General features: G+C 39.1%; 1 protein-coding gene across 5 annotated transcripts; it reads right to left on the bottom strand.

Annotated features, from left to right (window-relative positions):
- Positions 1-539: 539 nt before the first annotated feature.
- Positions 540-26,947, bottom strand: mag (myelin associated glycoprotein). Of its 5 annotated transcripts, none has more exons than XM_067600830.1 (13): positions 26,840-26,947; positions 16,283-16,390; positions 14,043-14,150; positions 12,711-12,786; positions 12,184-12,552; positions 11,727-12,023; positions 9,602-9,859; positions 7,565-7,825; positions 6,972-7,280; positions 5,870-5,969; positions 5,158-5,254; positions 4,813-4,866; positions 540-4,509 (listed from the first exon to the last, which is right to left on the bottom strand). In XM_067600830.1, the coding sequence occupies exons 4-13, from the start codon at positions 12,754-12,756 to the stop codon at positions 4,351-4,353; spliced, it is 1,950 nt and encodes a 649-aa protein (XP_067456931.1). In that variant the 5' UTR covers positions 12,757-12,786; positions 14,043-14,150; positions 16,283-16,390; positions 26,840-26,947; the 3' UTR covers positions 540-4,350. The 5 variants fall into 5 exon arrangements, with proteins under 5 accessions (XP_067456931.1, XP_067456930.1, XP_067456932.1 ...); XM_067600829.1 differs by lacking the exon at positions 26,840-26,947 and adding an exon at positions 20,591-20,738; XM_067600831.1 differs by lacking the exon at positions 26,840-26,947 and adding an exon at positions 20,591-20,738 and having other exon boundaries at positions 16,290-16,390.

Here is a 26,947-nt window from a genome sequence, read left to right as displayed (position 1 = left end):
GTTCACACTTTAAACTACTAGGTACATGCTTCCCTCAGGCTGCATCTGATGAATTAAAATAAGTCAAGGTTTCATCAGTCAGACGGCAATACTTTCATGTACTGTAAGTGATTACAGACATACAATACTAAATGTCTATTATATGTACAGATATTGCATACAAAATGTAAAAGCTGTCATGTACAGTAATTAGCAGGTCAGAAGTAGTAGTGGAGAATGAGTAAATGTAAAAAATAAAAAATAAAAACAAAGTCCTATAGTGTATGTGTTTTATTGATGTCCTTACCTGTATTCACCTAAAAAAAAAAAACACTGCTTCAAAACAAATAATCGCACCTCATGAAATATGTTATGTACCAGAAAACATTCTCACAACAACAAATCTCAACTAAACTTTGCTAAGCTTTGTTTGTGAGGGTTAATGTTTTGGTGTGACCATGTAAAACTGCATTTTAGGAGCAGCCCAAATTTTTTATCAGATATAACATGAGAAACAGATATATCACTTTTTCTTATTTATCAATAATCAACTGTTCCCATTTCATGTTGTTTTTATTTTATTTATGTTTGCATGGAACTGAAGACAGATGAATTTGCTTGAGGCATGAAAGACTTGTAAAATAAAAGAGCAAGCAGAATACATCACTGGAGAAATCCTACTGTTAAGCAACAGTGCTAATTCGCAGAGAGATTGCAAAACCCTGATCTGAATTATTGTGTCAATCATATATGTAGAAAAGAAAACTCCCCATAATAATAATAATTATGATCACCACAAAGTATAGGACATACAAATTTGCTTTACAACACACTGTGACAGAAGATTAGGTAAGACATATTCGATACTTATACTTTTTGTTCCCCATGTTTACAAAAAAATTAAATAAAAAATAACACCTCAGTGTGGTTTTCAAAGACAGGAACTGGTTATTGACTTACAGGCAATTTTAATAATACTAGCCAGCATACTATATCTGAAACCCTCCATTATCAAGTCAACAGAACAATGTCTTAATAAAATATGAGTCAGAATAGCTGGTTGACACTGGCTGTGTTTACATGCACAGAGAACTGAATTCTTAACCTGTTTTGGCCTGGAGTGTGTAGACTCCATAACATTGAAAGGCTTTTTGTAGACTTGCTCAGGTTATTATAATGATAAACAGCATTAACGTTTGAAACGTTTCAAATTTACCACATAGTTGGCTCATGATAAGACAAGAGGAACTTTTCAGCAAGTATGTGGCTAATAAATGGGCAAAAGAGGTTAAAAAATGGAATGCACACAGCAACTTAAATAGGAACAGTGATGCATTCACTCAGCTGCGGAAAAAGTAATGTATGATTTTGTATCACATTATCACACATCTCACAAGCAAGATCTTACTTATTCCGCATGTAGTTTACACACTCAGACCTACACAGCACTGCATTATGGGTACATTTTGATGTCAGAAAAAATATCCTATTTACTGTTATCCTCATCATCCTTTTTTGTGCCCTTAACCTCAAGCTTTATCAGCATAGTTTATTCAAACTGGGGTTTTGGCAGAGAGAGATTTGTTTCGGTCCATGTGAACAGTTTGAAATGAAGAATTCCTCATAGTGTAATGTTTTGTTGTTTTCATATTACATTTACAGTCTACAAGAAAGCACAGTCAGAGGCCTCTGCCGGATTTTCAGCAGGTTTTGTCTCCTACTGATTTCAAAACCAATTACAAGCAACTCACAGAGGCACGCTGTTGCATTGATGAACCTAATCCGTCATTTTAAATGAGACAGCCACAGTACGGTATTATTTCATAACACGTGTTTATAATTCCTTGGTCATAGCATGTGTATCAAAAGTAATTTCAATCTTCATGAAGAGATCATTGCACATCTCCAGCTGGAGTTTACTTACTTAACAATTTCAGCACATACTGTGTAACAATGTCTGTTTAGGAGGAAAAAATCTGTTCACAAGTTGAGTAGTTGTTCATTACACTGTAATAGATGATTTTGGAAAGGCAGACCACAGCTATTAAAAACCTATTAAGAATTTGGGAAATAATTTCATGGGAAGAAAACTGGCCTGGTAATTGTTTTGCATGATTCGTTTAGACAATAAAATAGTCTATCAGGATTCACAGTGTTAAAACAATCCGACATGCAATAAACAATAAGTATCAATTTGCCCTTTCACTACATTTGTAATGCAAGTGAAAATACAGGTTGACCCATTAAAAATAACAATCAATAGTTACCTGTTGTCTTATTTAAAATGACAGTACCTGTATATATTCATAAGTTAAGGTTGTAAGTGTATCTATGAGCTATTTTTAAGCACTTTTGAGAGAAACATATGATCTGCAAGATGTGATGCAAAGTCAAACAGGTGGAGTGGAAGTGAAAGAAGCACAGTGGTAGCTTCTTTAAATACATTTAAGTGAAACTCCACTGACTTACTGACATAAAAGTTTGGCATTAGGTAAAGAACAGTACTGCTCAGCCTGTGAAAACAGTGTTATAATGTCCTCTGCAGCTCTGAAAGAGCTTTGTCAAGTCCAAGAACACTACCCTGAGTATGTCATCAGGGTTATAAAGACCTGAGCTTGTAGTCTACAATTTTTTAAAAGATAGCCTGCATTAAAAACAGAGGATGTTTGAAAAATGTGGGAATTTACTGGGCAGTAAGGCTCTAACAGAAAGATGGTATTGGTTGCATGTTAGGAAATGTAGGACCCAGCGTTTTTGGAGCTACTTAAGAACTTAAAGTCAGGATATCTTAGCCTCTGCTGCTTCGATTTTGATTTTTAATGGTTGATAGGAAATAAATAGATATACACAACAGGTATTATACTTTAAATTAACCAAAGCAAAGTCAATAACAAAGTTACTCCTTGCATGTAAATGTAGCTTCTTGTATACTTTGAGGTTCATGATTCGACTGCTAGTTAGAGGTTGGTACAGTTTTCTAATCTCATATTAAGACAGTGTTCAGTCAGAGTAGTTGAACGATGTGTGACAAAACCGTTTTTCATTTGCCACATTGGCACGATAATGCTTAAATGTGTGCCTGCTGGCAATTGACTCATGCAGGGTATTTACTGTACATACTGGCATCCCTTTCCCTATCAATATACATCTTATTAATATATATTATTGACACCATCATTATCAAGTTAGACTATTAGTAAGCTTTTGATATTACATCACAGGTTTACCAAATTTCTTTGAATAGCACAACCAACTGGCTAGTCAGCATCACTTTATGTCATTCAAACATCTGATGCAACCCTGTGAGAATAAAGCATCCACTTCACAAGTGATGCTTGAAACTTCTCAAAGACCCCAGGGATCAGTGTCCTGTGATCTTTCAGCACGATTTGAATACACACACGCATACACACACACATTGTCAAAAAGAGATAACACTTTGGCCGCTCGCTCGTAAGTATGTTGTGCTTTCGGTCTGTGTTTTCCAGATCAATCAGAGAGCTGGGACCACAGTTAACTGGATCAGTTAACTGGAAAATGCTGGACATTACAGTAGCTGTGACATTCTTCAGAACCAGACATTTTCTGGTAAACACTGAAGTTCTGCAGTATACCACATTTACAAAACCTCTTCAATTATTATCAAAAGTGATGGTGACATTTTTTTTCAATTGTTATGAGAGGCTACTGAGTCACAGCACACATTAAATACAATTATGTGGAACCAAGATGCTGAGATGCATTCCATCTCTCGCCTCAGTTGGTTATCTTCTTGGGATGTAATTAACCAAAGGAGTGAGGGGAGAGAAATCACTCTCAGCCGATAGACACACATAAAGATAAGATAACAAAAAGCGCGGTTACTCCTTGCCCTGATGCTTCGACTGGCAGCAGATACAGTGACAATTACAAGACAAATGTAGAGCAAATGGTGAGAAAGATGCAAGCGCTGAGAAGCCCCAGATGTCTGGCATTTGACGATAACATCAACAGAAACATAGAGAAAACAGAAACATGGTAGCTGGTTAACACTGCATGATTTAGAGCCCATGAACTACAACTGAGGCCAGAAATTCAAATAATTTCTTTTACATTGTCCAGTGGGTCATGTTCCAACTTAAAAAGTACCAGTTTTCCCAAATAAATGGTGGCATGTGAAGGGGCGTCCGATGGAGGAGGGGCAGCATGAGGGGGGAGTACTGGCATTATATATGACAAATCTGAAGAAATGAGAAACAAGGAGTCATCATATGCAAGGTGAAATCCAGTAGAGGAGGGGAGTTATTACACAGTTTATGGGGCAGAAGATGTGGAGGGTACAGGGCTGCCACTGCGTCTCGCATAGCCGAGGGATCAGGGAAGGATCGCGATTCATTTGGCTTTGATTTCCGTGTAGTTGCTGCCGTCATCCCCCCTCCCTGAGGCCCCCTCCCTGGACCTGGCCCCGATAAACTCCAGAGCAGCGTAATTCAGCTCTTGCCTCTCCAGTTCTGCCAAAGAGCCCACAGGTTGATAATCCCCGTCTTCTCCCTGCAGACAGAAAGACCAATCAGCGGCAAGAATCAATAGCAAGGTGCTGGCGGCACCTCAGATCACAGAAGAGCGTGACAGACACCATAAAGAAAAGATGTTAGTGGTTACTGGTTGACATACTGACAAGGAGACTGAGATGTTTCCTGTTAGTTTGGCAGTGTTTGTTAGCAATGAGGCAGCCATGCAGAAGGCAGTTTCGGAAACAAACGGCAGTGTACAGAACATAGAAGCTGATATGCGAGGAGATGCATCTATCACTGAGGCTTGTGTTTTTAATGGGGATTTGTTTAGGAACCTTACCGTAGTCTCCTCTAGAATGGAGTTAAACTTTGAGCCCAACAGCTCTGTCTTAAGCTGTGCAAGAGTTAGGGGAGAGAAAAACAGACAGAAAAACGCAGAGAAGCGATGAAAGCAAGAGAAAACAGTGTTTTGAAAGGTCATGGTTGGAGGTACTTGACTGGTAGTGGGAGAGATTCCTTCTAGGAACAAAACGTCTATATTATTACCTCATTTTCAGAGGTTAAATTGGGTCTCATAATTTAATACTTCTTTCATTACACAACACTATAACCCCAAACAATCTGAGAGTGGCCATCCAACCCGTCCTCCATTATAATCATAATCATTGACATCAACATGTCTCACCACTTTCTTCCTCAGATTTTGTTTGTCCTTCTTGACTGCGCTGTAGTACAAAGCTGGGTTCTCCAGGACCACGTCCTGCCTAGGGTTGCCATTCTCTCTGGGGGACGGAGTCACATAATCAGACTCGGTCTCGACTGCCACTAACGCAGGGCGACACGCCAAGCCTGGGCATCCATTTTAAAACAACAAGCTTATAAGGTTATGCTGGAGGCCAACTGTGGCTGTGAGTGACGTGGTTATTTGATGGGTTTAGTTGCTGAGCTCACACCCACTTCAGGGGTGATTTGCCAGAGAAAGCTTGCAATTTTGGGGGTCCAAATATGCCTTGGGGCTAAAATAAAGCACCTTGGTTAAGAGGGCTACCTGGGTTTTATTTAGCATAGCAGGTAAAGGATACAGAAGCAGTGTCAGAGCAGGGAATTGTGCCTGCAAAATATAAGGTTAGTCCAGCTTGCTAACCCACTCCATAAGGCAGCCAATGTGGATCTCCAAGGATTTCAACGGGGACTTGTCGTGGCAAACTGAAATTGCTCAGGAGAAATGATTCTGACGTCCACATCAATCCCACATTCACTCTTATACAATGTGCATCAATGTGTTTTAGAATGGATGACTAGGCTTAAGTGTTTCCTTGGATTTCAGAAAATGCTTTGTGAGGAAAATGAGTTCTGCCTCGTGTTGGCCTCTCCATTAGTTGTCCATTCATACTCACTTCTTGTTGTTGTGGCCAACGTATCTCACTGCTGCAATAATGAAGGCTATGACAGCCACTCCGCCGATAGTGCCAACTATAACTGCCATCATGTACTTTTCTGAAAATAAAGGCAAAATGGCAAAATTTTAATGAGGGTGTGACTTAATTTTAGATCAGCTGCATGTGAGATGATAGGGGAAAGGAAAAAGAAAAAAATCCTAATTCGTGTGGTACATTTTCACAGTTAAATCACCATGTAAACACTCCATCATGTATCTTACCAAAATTACAGGATTGTTAACTTGATTACAGCATGGTTGCATCAATTTATGCAAAGAAGCTGTTTGTATAGCCAATGGGGGAGACAACACATCTGAGAGAGAGGATGTAGATGAGGAGGAGGGATGTGCTTTTTCAAAAAAAAAAAAACAGAAAAACACCATCTATCATGTGCTTTTTTTTTCAAGAAATGAAAGAATTTAAAAGGATAAGGGTGATATTAATCTATATTTTTCTTATTGACAAAAAATCCCATGAAAGACCAAAACTGTGTCAGTCCGTCTCATAATGACTCAGACTGCCTTCTTCTGTCACTGGCACTCAGCCCCAAGCCGATTAGTTCCTACTGAATATAATATATACTTTCATTATTTTAAAATGCTTAATAATTTTCTAAAATAGCTGGGCACTGTAGTTTTCAGATGTTACTTCAACAGGAGTAAAGAGTGCATTTCTTAGGGATGAAGTTCTACTGTGGATTCATACATATTTGACTTTTTGGTATTTATGGTGTATGTGGAATTGAGTGACAATAAACTACATTGCTCAAATTCAGTGTAATGAAAGAACATAGTTTTTTTTTTTGTTTGTTTGTTTGTTTTTTTACACCAATGGAGGTGAATGATACTGAGGGAAATAAAATATATTTGGCTTTTTAGTAGGATCTATTAATTGCTGGTTTTGGTGTTTTTATGGGATTTGTTGACAATTAAAACATAAAGTGTGTTATCAGCCTTATTCTTTAAAATTTACAGCAAGGACAGAACCAGAGAGAGGGAATTCTGAAATGATTTTATCAAACATCACTACAAAAATCAAAAGTAAATTAGTTCGTACTCACTCTCCTGCTGTAGCTCCAGAAGTACACTCTCTCTTCCGTACATGTTGTAGATGCTGCAGTGGACATTAACAGCTGGGCCACCGTTGTTGATGCGCTCGCCTTTCTCCCGCAGCTTGATCATACCGGTGGAGGTGTGTCCGTCTGTGTGTGTGTAGAAGTTGAACCGGCCGTCTGTTTCGTTGATGGTGATGTTCTGGTCAGGCAAGTAGAACTCGATGGTGGGTTCAGGGTTTCCTGTGGCCATGCAGACACACTGGACACCTTCCCTCACCACTGTGCACTTGGACTCCTCCAAAAGGACCGGGGCATCTATTGAAGGAGGTAGCACAGAGAAGAGCTAGAATTACAACACTGGATGATGTGAATCATAGGCTTTTTCACACAGTTTCACACAGCTTCATATTTTTTGTTAATCTACTGTATATTGGATAGTTGTTATCAGACAAAGAACATGCACAAAAATAATGTTTTTCAAGATATTGTTGTGCTATCAGATGATCCAGGTATTGCTATGACATTTGACCTGCAGGTCAGTATTATTCTTTGTCCTACTTTTTGACAGTACTGATGATGGAGATCAGTGAAGCACTCACATTCAACAGTGATGTTTAGGGAGCTGCTGGCTCGTCCATGCTCGTTCTCAGCCAGGCAGCGGTACTGTCCGTCTCCCTGTGGTGTGATCTCCACGATCTCCAGCACTGACAGCTCATCTGCAGTGATGGTTCCCACCAGCTCCCCGTCCTTCAGCCAGGTGAGGGTTGGGGCTGGGCTGCCCTGGGTGCTGCAGTGCAGAGCCAATGAAGTGCCCTCTTGTACTGTCATGGAGTTGTTTACAATGGGCTCACGGGGAGGGTCTGCAACAAAAAACAGAAAAAAATGATTCTTTGTTTCTTGTTCAGATTTGAAAAATGCCTCTTTATTGCTCATGCGACCAAAACATTACACAATGTTATCTTATTTAAAAAATAAATTGAGCAGTTGAACAACTTATAAACAGAGTGAGATTTTCTGTCTCAGTATAAAATTTAAGAGTGTTTTGATTAATGCAATTTTTCAGTGATTACTTTTGACAGAGATTTTTGGCTCTCAAAACAGACACCTCTGTGTTGCATTCACTTCATCCAGCCTACTCACATTTTTTACTGTTCAAGAGGAAAGTCAGAACCCTCAAAAGCCATACTACAAACTAATTATCAGCAGTGTGTTCACACTAGAAAAGTGACAAAATAAAGTGTACACAAAGAATCAGTATGCATACTAAATCCACTGATGTTTGAATATGCTTTTGATTGTTACTGTCATTCCACAATGCAATGCACAAAGAAAAGGAATTGGAAAGCAATTTTTCTTTCTCTTTGTGAAGTTTAATTGGCAGTGGCACTCCAAGGTCACCATTTGATTGTGTCTTCTGTCACTTGCTGTTTGTATAAAACAAAAAATGAACATTGATTTATTTTACTATAAGAATGTTGTATGGATTTTGGGCACAGCTCTGGTTTCTCCACAATATTGCTTGATACACTTCTTTATTGTCCTGCCATCGCCTCCTTATAGCTCCAAAGCTCTGTCAGAAGTAGTAGGAGCATATTGATTTATTGGTGAAGCAATAATAGTAAGTATTAACAGAACAGAGAAGGGGCTCCAGGAGTGATTTGAGAAGTTTCTATGGATGTTTTAAGGCCTTTTTGTTTGTTTGCTGTGATTCTGAGTCACTGTTGAAATACATCGTAGTTGTTGTGCATCCAAGCTAACAACAGCTGCCATTATCTGCCAAGAAGAAAGCTGTATACATTTCAGAGCCACATTGTAAGCCTACAGGGAGTATTTGATAGTCAAAAGATTTTCAGCGCACCTTTATTGTTTGTGATGATAGAACTCTATAAACTAATTGCACTATCCAAATTTTAAATTATTATATAAATACCCAAATACAAATGCAGTGAAACTTGCTGTGTTCTTATTCCATCGTTTTGAGTAGTTTTTGAAGAAAAATTCTCCAATTCCAGCTTCTCAAATATGAATATTTGCTGGTTTCTTTGGTCCTTAATGATAATAAACTTAATATATTTGGGTTGCGAACTGTTCTTTCAACATTTTTCACTATTTTCTGATATTTTATGGACCAAAACAACTAAGTGATTAATTGAGAAAATAATCAACAGATTAATCAAAAAACAAAGAATAATTGTTGGTTGCAGCCATAGTATGTATTATATAGCAATCTTAGTATACTGTTTTTGCAATAAGTATTCAAGAAATTATCATACTTTACCCTATTATACTAACAAAAATGTATACAATATGTTTGCCGTTGGATGTCAAGCTATGACTTTACAGTGCCCTTGCCAATTAAACCCCACAAAGAGAAAGTAAAATGTTTTTTGTTTTAAGATATATACTTTTTTCTTTCTGGAGCTGTCTCACCTCTCAAGTGCCACCATTCCCTTGTGCATTGTGGGAGACTGTGTCACTTAACAGCACACTCAAATCAAGCATTTTAGTATGATTACTGACTCTTTTCCAGAGTGGAGACAGTACACATTCAAAACCAACTAAAGAATTAGTACATAGTATGAAAGCAGCACAGCACAGCAGCACAGTATAGCACAGATGCTGTCTCAGAGACTTACACTTGACAGCCAGGTAGAGTGAAGTGTTCATGACGCCATAGCCGTTGTCCCCGACACAGGTGTAGACTCCCTCTTGTGCAGGCGTCACATCATCCAGGGATAGGGAGACGTTGGATGCCGTGTCCCACAGCAGTTCCTGGTCTCCGAACATCCAGGAGATCCTGGGAGGAGGGTTACTGTCCACCTCGCAGTGCAGCGTCACAGAGCTGCCCTCCATCACCTCTGAGGAGACGTTCACCCACACTGAGCGTGGAGCATCTGGGAGGAAAAATAAGAATTCAGTGTCTCAGGACTGAATAACTGGCTCTGCACTGCACACTGGATTTAAAATTAAATGATTACTGTGAGGTTACAATGCCAATTTTCAGTCTTCATTTGCTGTGTGTATATTGGATGAACACTGGGAATTCTAGTCATATTAATATGTAGTCATAACAGCGCAGCAGGAAAAAGGGCCACAATTGTTACAATGTTAATTTGGAACTAGACCCTTAAATTAAACCTGAAAATCATCTTTTTCACATGAGCAGATTGTTACATGGGGTAATATCCAAACACAAATGCAATTTTTTTCTTATGCATTGATTTTTTAGCTTTTTTTTTTTTTTTTTTTTACCATACTAGTGACATGTTTCTATGGATGCCAATGTCAGTCGGTCCATCAGTCATTCATCCACTTTGGTCCAGACTGACATATCTCAATAAATATTGGTTGGATTGGCATGAAACTTTATACAGACGCTCATGGCCAACAAATAATGAAGCCTATTGACTTGGATAATGACTTTTCCTCAAGCACCACCATGAGGTTGACATTTTTTTTTTTTTTAATGAAATGTCTCAACAACTATTGGACGGATTATCATTAAATTTGGTACAGACATTCATGTGCCCCTTAGGATAAATTTTAACAACTTTGGTGATCCCTTAAAGGGAAACTTCAGTGTTTTTCAACCTGGACCCTATTTCCCCATCTTTTTGTGTCAAAGTGACTAATGAGGACAACAATTTTTGAAATTGGTCCAGTAATAAGAGAGCGCTCCAGCTGGGAACCGTGAAACAGGCCACAATGTAATCTGACAGAGCAATTGCGCCCCGTCAGTGTACATTCACTAAAAGTGCTTGTTTTTGCCACTGACAGGCTCAGATTGTTGTTATAAGTGTCTGACAACATTATGGAAAGGATCCTTACAAAGAAATAAAACATTTTTCTTTATCTTTCGCTTTATCCACTCTGTTTTGGTCAAGGAGAAGTCTCATTCGGATATCTTGCAAGAGTTGATGTCAAAATCAGCTAAATATTCAGCCATGACAAAATCTTTTAGATAACACTAAGCTACACTGTCTGTACTCCAACACAACTAACTCCTCCTGGCACTCCTCTCTCCAACTCTCACTCATCTTCCTACCGTTGTCTTCATGTAACAACTCAACTCTCACAAGGTTTCAGAACGAGAATTCTCCTTGAGCGAGACTTGGTTAGACACAATAACAGTCAATAAATACTGGACCGATTTCAAAAATTGTTGTCCCCATTTGTCACTTAGACACAAAAAGATGGGAAAATAGGGTCAAGGTTGAAAATACCAAAGTTTCCCTTTAAGTTTGTTCAAAACTTTGGTTTATGATATGAGATGATGAACATGGTAACATTATACCTGCATCATTAATACGTCTATACATATAGCATGTTAACATTGTCAATGTGAGCATGTTAGCATGCTGATGTTACCATTTATCACCACAGTGCATGAGTACAGCCTCACAGAGCTGATAGCATGGCTGTTGGCGCTTAGTCTCGTGTAAATCCAGAAATTAGTTGTTAACCACTAAAGCATTGTGTCAATAACCATTCCTATTCTCTTGAATGAGAAAATGTGTCTAAACTTATGACTGGTACTGTACATGTAATGCCTTTTTTGGAACTCAAACAGTGGTTCTACACAAAACTCAACCACCAAAGAGGATTTGTTTAAGTTTCCTTGATATGAATTTATTGCTATTTCTGGGACTCCCCTATGGCATGTCAGAAACAACCTTATCCGATACAACACTGTCCTTTTGGAGCTACAGAGAGAGGTGGAAAAGCTTCACTGATTACTTATTGAGGGGCTTTTTTACTTACACTTGATGTCTAGAGAAATGAGCCTCTCGTAGACCAGTGTGGTGTTTGGGTAGTACACCCTGCAGCCCAGGAGCTGCCCGTTGTGCATTGGTCTGGGTGTAAAGGTCAGGGTGCTGGAGAGTACCGCTGTGTTGCTTTCCTCCAGGTAGTCAGAGCTGAACTCAGGGTCCGGCAGGTAGTCAGTGTACATCCACTGGATTTCTGGAGTCATGTCAGGGCAGTTGTCAGGAGCATAACATGTCAGCTCCAGGCTCTCATCACTGACAATTTCCTCTGGGACATCAATGTTGGGTTGTTCTAAGAACAGAAAGAGAAAAACATTACTGGATCAAAACTGAAATAAAGATAAACAACAATCAATAAAATATTTTAAAAAATGACAGAAATAACAAAGTATAGGAGGCGACTAAAACTATAAAGGAACCAAATTTTTTCCCCACTAAGATCAGTGACTTACCCAGAACTTTGAGCTCAGCAAAGTCTGGGAACGTGTACATGTTTGCCCCACCGAGGTCAGCACGAAAGTAGTATCTCCCTGAGTGCTCTGTGCCAATGTTGTTGATGAGCAGAGTGCAGTTCCTCTGATGCAGATCACCCAACAGCTTGGTGCGGCCCTTGTAGCTCTCATGCACGACATCTGTGCGTGATTTGAAGACTACAGGAGGGAAGAGTTGAGGGTAAGGCTGGCCAAAGTACCAGATACCATGAATGCCACGGTATGGCCTGATACCAGATGGGTACATGAAGGTGCACGGGATGACAACACAGGAATTGGTCATGGCCGAGATGTCCCGAGGTACCCAAACGTTCCACTGGCAACTGGCATCTGAGAAAAGATTGGAGACATTGAATGAAATATGATCACAACTATTTTCTCCAAAGGTATTAGATCACTGCATGAACAGTGATAAGTGTAAGGTACAATGGAAGAATATCTCTACCATGTCTACTATCAAACAAGGAAGAGCTACAGGAATTTATTACCATTGATGATCAACAGCAGTGGTAAGAGCAGCTCCAAACACCACATGGTCTCTGCTCAAGGCTGAACCATAGACCTCTGGAACAGATAACATCATCAAGATAGAAAAAAAATCTGAAATGTCTTGTTTACAGCATTGGTGCAGGTATATGACTCAGACTCACCACTTACTTCTAAGTATCATACAAATACTCAAATATTGTCAAATGTTTTTGATATTTAACAGTGTAGAGTAAAGCATGGCACCCAAACCTCTGGGGTTAAAAATGATTATACAAAACTTGTACAAAACAACTAAAAACCCTTTTTTCAGCAAACCATTGAAAACCAAAGAAAAAAAGAGAAGAAAAGGTTTTGACAACTAAACATTTTTGAGCTTGAAAGGGTTTTTAAAATCCCAAGTGTCCAATTAATTATTCCACAGAGGAACATTTAGTCCTTCATCTGGGTAACTACAGATTTCCACATGACGACAGTTTCATCTTCAATATAAAACATCTTTTGCAATTGCCAACAAACAATTCGAAGTTCATTTTTTTGTGACTCAATCCAGACCTCCCTATAACAGCATTCATCTCAGCACAATAATTTATTTCATGCCCCAAATGAAGCAACACTGATATAACATTGTATAACACTATGATTATCAACAGAATATGAAATGTAAATTAAATTACTAATATTTTTCTGATCCAATACCAAACAGTATGGCACATTGTTACTGTACCATATGGATCACATTACATTATATACTGAATAACTCAGTCGAGTGACATATATGATGCATTTTGCAATTCAAAATGAACAAAATAAAATGAAAGATGTCCCTTTAGATGGTGAAGAACCTGCAATTCTGTAAAACAGCATGAAGCTCTTCATTGAAATGGAAAACATTCAAAAGTTCTAGTTCGAAACTACACCACTGAAATAATAAAACAGAACATGTCAGTAGAGTATATACATTTAATCATATTAAACTGTTGCAGTGTGTACACATTTATACAAAACAAATCATCCCACCTAACCATCATAAAGTTAACTCAAATAAAAGTGTACATGAATTGGTTCGTCTGAGGCATCAGCACCACCAACACTGTCGTCTGCCCATTAGCTAAACTGGCAGGAGAAATGCAATTTTGATGGTGGCTGAGGCTGAACGAATTCAAAACTGACTTCATTCTCAATCTTTTTTTTATTGAAAACTGTTCAACCAAATCAAAACTGTTTTTGTGTCAAGGCAATTTAAAAAATATTCACCATTTCGTCCACATGGAGTGTTGTAACTGTGTAACTGGATAAAAATGCATCTTTCAAAGAAGTGACTGTGGTTTTACCTTGAAACACTGATGGGTAGAAACAGACAGAAGCTCTGCAGGAAAGCTTGCCAGCAGCTCCACTAGAGGGTGTTCACTCACACCCAGACAACTTGACAGCCTTCTTCTCTGTTAAAAAAAAGCATCATCAGGCAATGACATCACTCACAGACCCCTCACTCAACACACAAACTCAGCGTCAGTCAGCACCTGTTTGCTCCCCCTCAGTAGAGTCACTCATTATGGTCTCCATACGTAAGCCCATCCAATGAATGACACTCACTGTTGGCTGACCTCTGACAACATGCCAAACCCCAGTTACCACACATCATGTCATCAGCTTTGTGTAGATTACTGATACTATCTGTGTGTACTAAAAACAAATCAGGAGGTAACGAGGGACTAATATTCAGCAAGAGACACAGAATGTAAACAAATGCCACTGCATTTATTAAAATGAGTGTGAAGATCAGCAAAATATGGCACATTTGTGTCCTGGCAGCATTAAATTTTGATCCAAAAGTTGTTGTTCCTTGTACTTCTCGATTGTTTTTGTTGTTTTTCTCTTCTTTTCTCTCTCCCTGCTTGTAGTCTGGAATATCAACCCTGAGTTTTAGAAAGAGTATCAATTTTAATTTTTATGTCATCTGTTGTCAGTTAAAGTTATATCAACTTTTCTTGCGATTGCCATTAAACAGTAACCATAAATGTCTATGTTCAATAATACTTTGATGTCAAAATGACTGTTGAAATGACTAATCTATGATATCTCTGTTTGTCTCACAGGCACATGTGATACTGAAGTTAAGGGCGATTGAGTGTAAATGTGGGTTCAGTTTCACCACTGTTGCACAAGGAAGGTAAGTTTCACTATTTCTCAAACTTTTTTGTCTTAAAATCAATTTGATCTTTGAATCACAGACTTCATTTACGATGAACTAAGAAGAAAAACCCTAACCTTTATATGTAAACTGAGAAAAGTATTTTCCTTGAATTGAATGAAAGTACCCATCATCACAATATATTTTAAAATAAAGACCTTTCACAGTTTACTGTACAATTAATCAGTTTTTACATAAAAGTGCAGTTTTCATAAGTGTGATGAAGTACCAAACTGTTGTCAGACTCAAATCAGAAGATAGATACACTGTAAATACAGTATGTTAGCTCTCATCATCCCTCTTGTTAGCTCTCATCATCCCTCACACAAACTGATGTTTCATTATTACTTTTAATCATTCATTTACTGCTCACACTGTAACTTTACAGTGTAAATTTGTGGTATTTGTGGTTTTTACTTCCACATGCTTAGATGTTTTGACATGACTTTTGCTGTGATGTGGATTCAACATCTGACTAACAACAAAGCAAACTCGCATCATCTCTCCACTCTGTCTGATGCAGGAAACAAAACCAGAAACAACACCTCAAAATACTGTAATTCATCCATTTACTCTGTTTTTTATCCATTATTTTTGAGTGTTTTGTTTATACTTACATATATAACATACAAACTGGCTTTTACTTCATCAATTTCATCTTCTCAAAGAAATTTATAATTGTTAAACTGCTAATAAAATGTGTACTATTACCATGATGACTGTTACTTGTGCAATGGATGTAAAATTAATACATGCAGAAGTAGAAGCAAAGGATTTAGCCTCATGTTGCAGCAGCCGGTGTGTGCAGATGGCAGGCCTAAGAGTGGATTGTGCTTTTGAGCTTCGTGATTAACACATCCCAACATCCCCCGGAGAATTCATGACCAATATTAGCCTTGTTGATAAAGAGTAGTGAAAAATTCAGTGGATTCGACTTCGCTTGAAGCCATGGATTTGTCATGCTGCTCATCATGTAACACGTAAAGGAAATTTACTTGGCTGTCTTCTACTTTCCCATTTCTTCTTTGACATCTCAGACTGAAATGGGTCACATTTCGAGATGTCTTGGCCCATAATGCTGCACTGTTGGCCGTGACAATCCTAACTTTTCTCCAATGTTGCGTCAAGCTCCACCATCTGCACTGTAACAAAAGGCCAAGAGCTGGGCGAGTGTGTCCAGGCAGGGAGGCTGTGCATCAGCAATAGCAGGAGAGAATAGAGCCGAGCAGCCAGGCAGGGCCACTGACACCACCACCGACCTCAACAACAACGGCCTCATTGATGGGGGCAGACAAACGGCTGGCACAGAGCACAGAGCATACGTGTGCACACTTACATACACACACACACACGCACACGGCACGCACACAAACCACTTGCCTCATACCAGCCTCAGCACCAGGCTCCTGCTCCCTCTCAGTCCCGTCTTCCCGTTGTTGTTGTTCTCCCTGAGCTGGTCGCCTCGCTCTGAATCCTAGATGTCAGATTCTATGGGAGAAGACAGAAAAGGGAGATAAAGAGAGATGTGAGAAGGAGACAAGGGGAAGGGGAAGAGAGGGAGTCTGTACGAGTCCTGGTTTACATGTGTCGTGGGCAGTTTTGAATATGCGTTCAGGCATTTCTGGAGCCGTTCTTTGGCCCACTCAGCATTCCTTTCCTCTGTTCCACCATTTCCCTGAGCTGGCCCATGTGTGGTGATGCTTTGAACTCTTGGCCCAGATCATACTTCCCTCTAAGGTCAAAGCAAAATACTGACATTAGTTGAACTGTTTCAGGCTACTCGTGCCCAACATACAAGGGCAAAAGCTGCGTGGTACAGGAATGATGACTCAATATCACTTTGAGTAAGGCTGCATTAGAGTAACATGTGGAGAGTAGGAGGAACATGGAACTTGTGATATGAATATGGTTATGTAAAGTAAGGATTTATGTGACTTTGATACACATTTTGACTTTTAGAAAGGTTAATTTGTTTTAAATCACCACCTAAAAGAGTCTAAATCACACAATTAATATTCAAGAAAGTGTTTGTATCTGGTGCCATTTCTTGTTAAATTTGAATTTCAGAGATGAAAAAGGCTTCAGGGTATGATTATTAATCTTTACTGCCGTATGCAGATCAAATATCTTCCCTGCTGAGGAATGTTTGTAGGCGGGGAGCACAAGCATGGATCCACTCAGACGTCCACCTAGTTTACATATAAACACAACAAAGGCAGTTTGTCTTTCCTATGAACAACTTTTTTTCAACCCTCATTGTTACATGTAGGGTGACTCACTGTATCCAAAAGCCGTTAGGCCACTGGCCAAGTGATGGCATCGGGCGAGCCATGGATAACCTCAAGGGAATCCCTCCGTAAACACATGCAAGTCTGGAGAAGAGCTGAAGAGAATGAATACTGCATTGACGTTCTGGAGACCCGTACAAACGAATACGCAGCATGCCATAACCCCCCTACACACATGTCAGCATAAGGCATGCCAACACACTCCTCAGTGTGGGGTGTACAGCTATGTGACCTTCCTCTTCATCCCCTCTGTGCTGTTTGTAAGCTCAGCCTGCTCCATTGTCCTGCTGGGACTGCAGTCATTGCATATACAGAATGTGTACATTAAATGTGGGAGAGCAGACTGAATGAATGTCTAATTAAGCAAAATTATGTTTGTTTCTGTGGGCTTTTATGACAAAGAAAGAAGAAAAAGGGACTTTACAGAGAGAAAACATAAGAAAATTAAAGAAAGAACAATAAAAAGCATGTTGAAAAAGTATGATAAGCCAACAGCTCAGTGTAGAAGTGAAGATATGTAATCTGAAAGTACATCAGTGCATGTTTATCTTTGTCTGATCTTTTTGCTGCCTTGTGCAGAACCTCATCTGCTAATATCTAAGGTAATCAAACTTCAGCATAATCACTTATTCCACATCACGCTTCAGGGATACGGTTGCTATCTGAACAATCAATTCTGCTAAATTGGGCCATGACACCTTTTATGAGTCATATTATATTATTGAAATTGCTCACACAAAACCAAAAGGCTCATACAGTCGACTGTGCCAAGAAGAACATTTTCATTGTGAATATCATCTGCGGCCCGTGTACAAGAGCTTCACCGGGCTCTCTGAGGGGCAAAAAGAATGAAGACCTTGTATGCAGAACACTGCCCATTGTACAAAGGAGAAACTGGAGGAATTTTTCCGGAACAGGCCCGCTCACAGCTTGCGCTTTGCTGTTTGCTTGTGACGCGCATTTGGTCCACCACAAGCTAAGGCCCCCACTAAAATACTCAGAGGAGCAGATGGTCTTAAAACATGACTGCTCCCCCTCCCACACATGCCATGCTGAGCTGCGATGAGCCCAGCGCACCACACACACACACACACACACATTCACACAGATACAAACATAAACACTGAGTTATGCCAATATCCAGTCATACAGTCTGTCCAAGGTACTGCAGAGAGTTCTGGCATAAATAAAAGATTCAGACTGGACTTTGAGGTAATAAAAATAAAATAAAACCATAGCTGCTTGCCTGTTACAGGAGATACTTTGAAGTGTATGTAAGGTGCAAAGTCCATTTTTATTTGTCTTCATACTCTGTAAAAAAGTTCCTAATAATTATTCGTCTTCTTATTGTATAAAGTAGATAAAGTAAAGCAGATGCTCATACTGTATGTTGTACTTTAGTGATTTAGGGTACTTTTCTTATCTATATGCATATATGTGTTTGCTGCTGTGAAGTCCTTCAGGAAACGAGATGGTGAGAAACCACAAAAATGACTTCAAGATGTCAAGAGTGTTTTTCTTGGTATTTTCATGCCACTATTTCCTGCCTGCACCAGTTTGTACTACAGTGTGCATTTACACTTTAAACATTTATCTGACAATCTGTATTTTTCAGTTTGGTTTGAATTTAAGATTAGCATGCTTTTTCTTTTCATTTCCAGGAAAGACCTCTAGAGATCGTATTTTAAAATATCTTTTCAGAGCACATACAGTGAGCATAGCAATTGAGTAAGCCTCACTTGGCATATCACCAACATAACAACAGACAAGGCGCACCAATAGCTTATTTCCATCTTTTCTACCTGGCAAACCCAGTCACTCTGGCAATCCCCAGCCCAGTAGGCAGATGGTGAGCCACAGGCCTCCTCTCTCATTAGAGCGCTCTCCCTTCCGCTCTGAACAAAAGAGGGCGACAAACAGAGCTGTCACCTGTTCAGGCACACAGATGAATAAAGTGTGGCCCTGTCCCAATGCTCCCTTAAGCCCTCCACTTGACTTGTTGTCCTAAATCGAGACAGTGAGAATACATTCAATCTGCACTAGTCACGGCACTGAAAAAAAATCTGTTTGGTCTGATGGGAGGCATTGTCACTCTTGAAAGGATGATCTAAGTTGAGATTTATCTAGCGATACATTTCACAAACTGATTTAAGAGCAGAACTTTTTTCTTTTAAAAAAAAGTCCCAAATCTTGAAAGTCTGATCTGATTACACATACCTGATTGATTCTTACAAAATACATTCATCAAAGGGGAAATTGTAATTAAAGGTCAAAATCTGAAACTCAAATGTGAAACCACTGATGTGATTTAGCCAAATCTGAGGGGATTCTACTGTTTTTCCACTGTGATCTTGTTCAAACTTCAGCAGTTAGTCTAAAAGTAAGAATTAAAAACTGTCTCACCATCACTTTGATTATTAGGGAAAATGTATTTTTTCTGTAAAAAAAAAAAAAAGAAAAAGAAATCTGCAAAAAACATGAGAAAACATGCATGTTTCCACCTTTTTCTTCATAAACTTCCAGTTTCAGAAGCTGAGAAACAATGTGGTTTCCGACAGGGTCATTAAAGAAAACATATCTTTCACTCTGTTGAATAATGCAGACCACTGTTAAATTACTTGAAACTGTTTTGGTTTGCTGTGTAATCTGAGGCTCTTCTACCTGGCATCAGATGTCTGTTTGGATGTGGTAATACACTCTGGCAATTATAGGAACAGCTCAGCGCTAATGGGACAGGCAGCGAAATCTGTCCAGTAATAATTGGCTAGGCTTTTAGCAGCCCCCACTAACACCGAGCAACACACACACACACATGCACAGAGAAAACACACTCAATCACTCATGTGTACACGCTCACACATCACCAGACACGCGTTCACTCATGCACGCATTCATTAAGGCACACACACACACACATACTTATTCATTACCTAACTCTGTCTAACTTGACTCATCCAACTCATCTTTTTACTCACTCACCACCTCATCCATGAACACTCAAACACGCAAAATAAGCGCACGCTAACACTGACTGTAGGTGTTTTAACCTTAAAGGACAAAAATAACAAAATTAACAAGAAATCCAGATAGACAGAGAGAGAGGTAGAGGTAGAGAACTAGTCATTCCAGCAATATAATCTATCCCTTAAGGATATGAATAAATACAAAAGCATTATAAACACCTCACTGTTGTTGCTCAGTTGTGTAGGGAATACATAGAAAATGATTAGAAGTTATGAGATATCATTATTGGTTTCTGATTAGATTGGCTTTTGTATATTTGTCCTCCACTATCTGCATAAATTAACATCCTATTGCTTCCCTCCATCTTAGGACTGCAAATCCAAGAGCCCCCAAGGGCATAAAACATAATTATTCAGGAGAAATTGCTGCTCCTCACCTGTGTAGGTAACCGTGGCCAGCCTCCAAGCGTTCAGCAGCTCCTGTATGAGCAGTGCCAGCAGCCTTCCTTCTGACACTCACATGCAAAGCGTCACGCCAGTCCGTCGCCAACAAGACCTCTCGCCACTCTCTGTACCAAGCCCCAACGGTGGGGAATAAACTGCCCTCCCCACCGCCACCATCATCACCATCACCAACACCCCTCCCATATGAAAATCAGTCCTTCAGTGTAGCAGCATTGTTCTGAGGCTTTGCCCCGAGGCTCAGCCATTCATAAATACACACGGGGCCACAAAGGGCCACACTGTTCCCCCTCGCCCCGACAAATATGGGTGAGGCTTTGAGCTCCAAGGCCTTACTATCCAACACGGCTGGTTGTTTTACGCTGGATGGAACTGAGCATATTTTATCATTTTGGATTGATGGAGTGCACATCCACTTTTTTTTTTTTCCATTTTGTTTTAGAGGTCAGTGTAACAGAAGGCAGGAAGTGAGTTTGGGAGGGGGTGATGAGGATGATGAGGGGAGGGAGATGAAGGGAAGGAGTAAGGGGGATAAATGCCTCTGTCTGTCTTCTAGTCAAATCTGTCACTGTTTTGAGACTAAAAAACCCAAAGCTACGCCTCAGAGGCTGCAAAATCTAAAGACCATAACAGTGGTTTAACTTGTTTTAGCCCACTGACTTTTCACATAGCTTTTCAGAGCATGTTGTAGTCATTTCAATTTTTAGATGTGTTTTCTTACCTTCCAGGCAGCCACCGCTTTCCAATCATTTCAATAACAACAAAAAAACAACTTGCATAACCTTCAAGTTAGAGGAGAAAGATAAATCATCTTGTCTGCCTTTATTGTTAGCAAAGTCACATTATTTCCATGGAGTAATGCAGTAAAAAGTGTAGTTTGATATGAAAAACCTGGACTACATCTCATAAAAACAATCTAAATTTGACTAGGAAAAAGCAAACATGGCTGGATTATCATATAAGCAAGTTTTATAAGTCCTTGAAAGTTGATTTTCACACCAAATAGAAATAAGTGGAAGACTGTAAGGAAGTAAAAGCATCTTGAATACTTTGCTATGAATGAATGGTGACAGTAATGCACAGTAAAGTAAACATGATTTGGATTAAATGGGCTAAAAGATGACTAAACTCTAATACTAATGTCTACTAATACAGTTCTTTACACACAGTCACACGTCAGCTTCAACACCAAATGGCAGATAGGATCAATGTCACAACGCCACACCTCAATACTGAGACTTTCAGACTGAATCTCAGAAGATTCAAGATACCAGATATAAGAGTCACCTACAAGAAGAGCATCACTGACTCTTTATGTCATATGGGACAGATGGCAGAGACGGGAAAGATTCCCATGAGTTGTCACGTCAACTGAAGACGGTTGCATGATTACAGTTGGTCATGTGAAGATTAAAAACACTGTGCATTGACAGTACAACACAATATCCATTAAATTTGGGTTTAATAATAAAATTGATGGATTTTTCTCTGACATGAGGTTTCCATATTTGTTTGGTTTTCTGACGTCTCTTTATTATTAAGGACCAATTCGGACACGATGGAGTTTCCAAGTTGTAATTACAACTTAGATGCTGACATGAGCAGTACTTACAAGTTGGAAACTCGTAGCTAGATGGCATTAGTGTTAATGTAACCTTGATAATGATATCACAATTGGATACCTGTTCTGTTATTAGCCAGCAAAAGCTGTTTGATTATAAAATGCAGCCATTTCTCAGAATGCAGACACCTGTGCTTCTTCAGTGATTAATCACATAAGTTTTCGTTAAGCATGAGTGTGTTTTGTTTTAGAATAGAAAACTGTCATTGTCTCTGTTCTGATTCATTCAAAAGTAGTTGTAAGAACAGATCTGCTTTTCCTAAAATATTTGTTTTACATTAATATGTTTTACCTTTGCACAAATATTACTGGACTACTTTACCACTAGCCAGCAAGACTAGCCAGCAAAGAAGAGTTGTGTACAGTATGAGGAACATCAGCCTCTGTGATTGAAGACACTACAGACTCCTCCCTAATGTCCTTTGAATGAACTACACAGTGAACTGAGGTCACTCTGAAGCTGCTTTTACCACATTGATTTTTTTCCAACCGCTATCATGGCACCACTTTGCATTGTGATCAAACATCAGCTCTTGTCATCATCAGCTCAGATCACATATTCAACAAGCCACAGACAATCTGAAGGTAATCGAATTAACTAATTTAACGAATTAACTGGCTAATCGAGACAACATTATTTTTCTATTATACTGAGGTTCACAAAAAGCCTGTTTTAAAAGGCCCACTTAAAAATTTTACACGTTGTTGTTTGGTAGTCTTTGGGCCATGGTACATGAAATTGGGGAAAATGCCCGTAAACTGATACCAGCTGACTTATCAGCCTGCCAACTCATCCTTCTTATAAACATCATTAAGCCTAAATGTGGCATTAGGGGTGCTCACACAGTTGCATGGTGCTGTGACCGTGTCATGAAACCCCAAGACTTGTTAACACACCCCCTCCCTCCTCCTGACACAGTAGCCATTGTCTCCCGAGGCCTTCTGGGAGAGAACAGCTCAGCTCGAGCCTGACACCGCACAACACTGGGAAGTCGATGTGCACAGATAATTGTCTTTTAATCACAACAATCCCCTTTTCTCTGCCCTTGCTCATTTGTCTCTGTCTCTTGTTCAACCTTTCTTTCTCAGTTGCAATTGTTGTGGACTTTAGCCAGTTTGAATAGCCACCTTGAGTTTGTGAGCTGCTGTGATGGAAGCTGTTCTGCAGCTAGGAATTATGGGTCCCATATGAAGAGGGGACTTTGGCTCCCCGTATACTGCCCCAACCCCAAACTGCTGTTACTAAATCTATTAAAAAAAAAACATCAGTGTTTACAGCACAAAACACCTTAATTTACTGATCAATTACCAAGCACCTCAAACATTTAAATGATGGCTTTTGATAACATTAATAGACAGTAATAACAATTACATTATCACCACAACATTATTCAGTGTTCAAGCAGGACATATTTGTTTAGTTTTTGCCAGATGGCAATTTCAGTCTGACAGTCAGTCTGTACAGAGATTCATGGTCCCCAGAAGATGAATTCCCATAACTTTGCTGATCCCTTGACTTTTCATATAACGCCACCAGCAGATCAAAGTTTTCACTGTGAAATATCTCGACATCTACTAAATGGATTGGTGCAAAATTCTGACACTGACATTCATGGCTCCCAGACGATGAAGCCTACTGACTCTGGTGATCCCCTCACTTTTCTTTTCACACCATGAAGTTGATATTTGTGGTTTTAAGCGTGTCTCCGCAACTATTGGATGGATTGCCATGAAATTTGGTTCAGATATTCATGTTCCCAACAGGATGAATTGTAAGAAGTTTGTTGATCACTTAACATTTCCTCTAGCGCCATGATCAGGCCAAAAAATCTAAGTTGTCCAATACGTTGGTTCACGACCAAGCACCTGCAAAACTAATGAAATTCCCATTAGCCTCAGCTGTATGTTTTGTGCTATGCTAATTGGCAAATGTTAGAATGCTAACATGCAAAACTAAGATGGTGAAAATTATATTATTAACATTATACCCACTTAACATCAGCATGTTTGTATTGTCATAGTGAGCATGTTTGTGTGCTGATTTTAGCAGTTAGCTCAAAGCACCACTGTGTCTAAGTAAAGCCTCACAGCGCTGCTAACATGGCTACAGACTTTAGTTTTTAACCAAAGCCACAATCTTTTCCAAACTTTAACCAAACAGTTTTAGTTGCCCAAACTTAACCAAACTTTAACACCAAATCAGGAATAGCTCATATGGGTCATTGACAAATTGCCCATTTTGTGTTAAGATTTGAATACTTGTTTTATAGTCTTTAGAAAGTTTGATTTTGTCGCCATCCAGTGAAAACCATGTGGTGAAGAACCAAGTGTACAATGGTGATTTTTATGTTTTCAGACAATCTTAAGGCAAAAATACTGCTTTATGGACTGAGAAACTCTTACTTTTGATAACACCCTTCAAAATTACAATGGATTATGTCAAAAACGTAATGTAAGCAGCTTAAAACAAGTTAGTTTATGAGTTGGAGATACATGTTTTTTTTCATGGGACAGTTTGCTCTTGCATATTTCTACATTCAAACACGTTTTCAAACACAAAGCACCTGAAATAAAAGTAGAAAATACATATATGTATACTTAACATTTTACCCACTTTTTGGCACATAGGGTGAAACAGTGATACTATCCAACCTTCAAATTCCAAAACATGTCTCTTTACTTTTGCAGCAGTTGGCAACAGTTTGGTGCTGTACTGAGAGTGACACACACTAGCATCCACATAACACACACACACAAACATGCTTTTACAGTATTACGGTGTAGATATGGAGGGTGGTGTAGGGAGAAAGGGTGTGAGGGTGGGTGTGTGGGTGGGTGAGGGAGTTGTTGGGATTGTGCTGGACAGAGACGGGTGATAGAACAACACACTGAGAATAGATCCATTGTGCTTCTGTCCACTTGACTGGACAGAAGCAGTGGATGGCTCCCATTTGTAAGTTTCTGATTTCATTGTTCAAGGTAGAAAGTGTTTACTTATTACACTAAGTTTTCATGACAAAAATTTCTAGATCAAGACTTGTTCCATTCTGTCAGACATGCAGAAATAGATGGAAATCAATTGCTAGCAGCATCAAGCCTATGTTGTTTAAAGGACAATTTACCACCCAAGTTTTTTTATTTATTATTATTATTTGATTGAAAATAAGAGAAAAAACAGACTTCAAAGTTGAACCCAAGTTAAATTCCACAGTCAACATTCAAATATTTAACTTGGGACCTTTTCAAAGTCCCACTGAGAGGGACTTTATGTGGGACATTGAAATCCAACAAAAGTTATTTATTTCTTTCCCATTAGAATATAAATGGTTTCATATTTCTTACTGTTTAATGAATTTCAAATTTGGCACTAAGTGCATCATCAGAGGCTTGAGATGATTGAGAAAACTGTTTGGGGCTGTATCTCCAAAGTATTGGGTTAACATTTCAAATACATATGTCAGTGAGAGATTGCTGACCCAATTTAGGACTTTATATCCACAGCTCTGACATGCCACTATCCCTGTGTTACATGGGATCTTATTCTCGAAGGTGTTACTAAACTCAAATTTGTCCTACTTGTCTTAAATTCCCATATTGCACTCCAACTGTCATTGTGTGGTTTGGATTAGGAGTATGTTTGATATTCAGTTCACTTTTTGTGATTGCAGGCCTCATTAGAACTCACAGTAATACATAAGACAATTTTGTCAGATTTTCTATATCTTTTGCTGTTGCAGATACTGAGATTATACAGCCAAATGCAAGATTATCTCTGATTTATCCCTGTTTGTTCTGTGTTTTACAGTAATGTTACTGTCTTATGACCAAAAATAAATGAATGGATATGTCAGACACCACAGACAACTAAAGCGATGAGAGCAGTACTTGCGAAAAATGAAAAATGATGCTGAACATCATAATCAGGTAATCACCATAATTTGTCACGGCAAGAATGGTATGAAACCTAATGTATGTCTCTTTTTTGGCTAAATCACAGGGACCAGCCCTATAAATGCAAATGTCTGTCCCTGACTGAGTGAGTCACATGATGAAGTTAACTTCACTGGTCGACTGAGTGATGAAGTTACACCATTGGTCAGCCATAATTTCATCAGCTTCCACGGCCAGGTGATGCTACATGTCACTACTTCCTGTATACATTAAAAGCCCTCTAGCATTTTACAGACAGTCCAGCTATATACTAGGTTTTGTCTTGTCTTGTTGGTCAAAATTATGCATTTGTTGAGTCCAGTCTTTCAATACACACTCACGTGAATACATAAAACATTATCGAACAAAACAAATTATCATTCACAGCTGTGACTATAATAATAAAACTTATTTTTCAGGAGCCGATACCTATAAACTCCACATCTATAATACCGTTCTGTAAATATATCTTAGTGTTGCCAACTACGATCACAATATTCCCGTCACTGCCATTCTATTGCAAGGAAATTCTCTCAAAGCGAGGAATTTAAAACCAGAAGAGAACAGGTAAAAACAGTTATGAGTGGAGCAAAAACCAGCAGCAGGTTCAAGATTCTCTCAATAGGAAAGTAATGAATAGAAATTGTAAATCAGAGAGCAGCAGAGCTCTTACCTTATCAGCTGATTTGAAGCCAGTGAGGATGGAGCACAGAGGCGAACCAGAGAGGAGGCAGTAAGTCCTCTTCTCTCCTTCAGCATTTGCCTTCTCCACTGCTCTCCC

The sequence above is a fragment of the Thunnus thynnus genome, chromosome 10, assembly GCF_963924715.1.
Source record: "Thunnus thynnus chromosome 10, fThuThy2.1, whole genome shotgun sequence".
In the NCBI taxonomy this organism is placed as follows: domain Eukaryota; kingdom Metazoa; phylum Chordata; class Actinopteri; order Scombriformes; family Scombridae; genus Thunnus; species Thunnus thynnus.
Note: the sequence above shows the minus strand (reverse complement) of the source record. Positions and strands in the feature narration are given on the sequence as shown.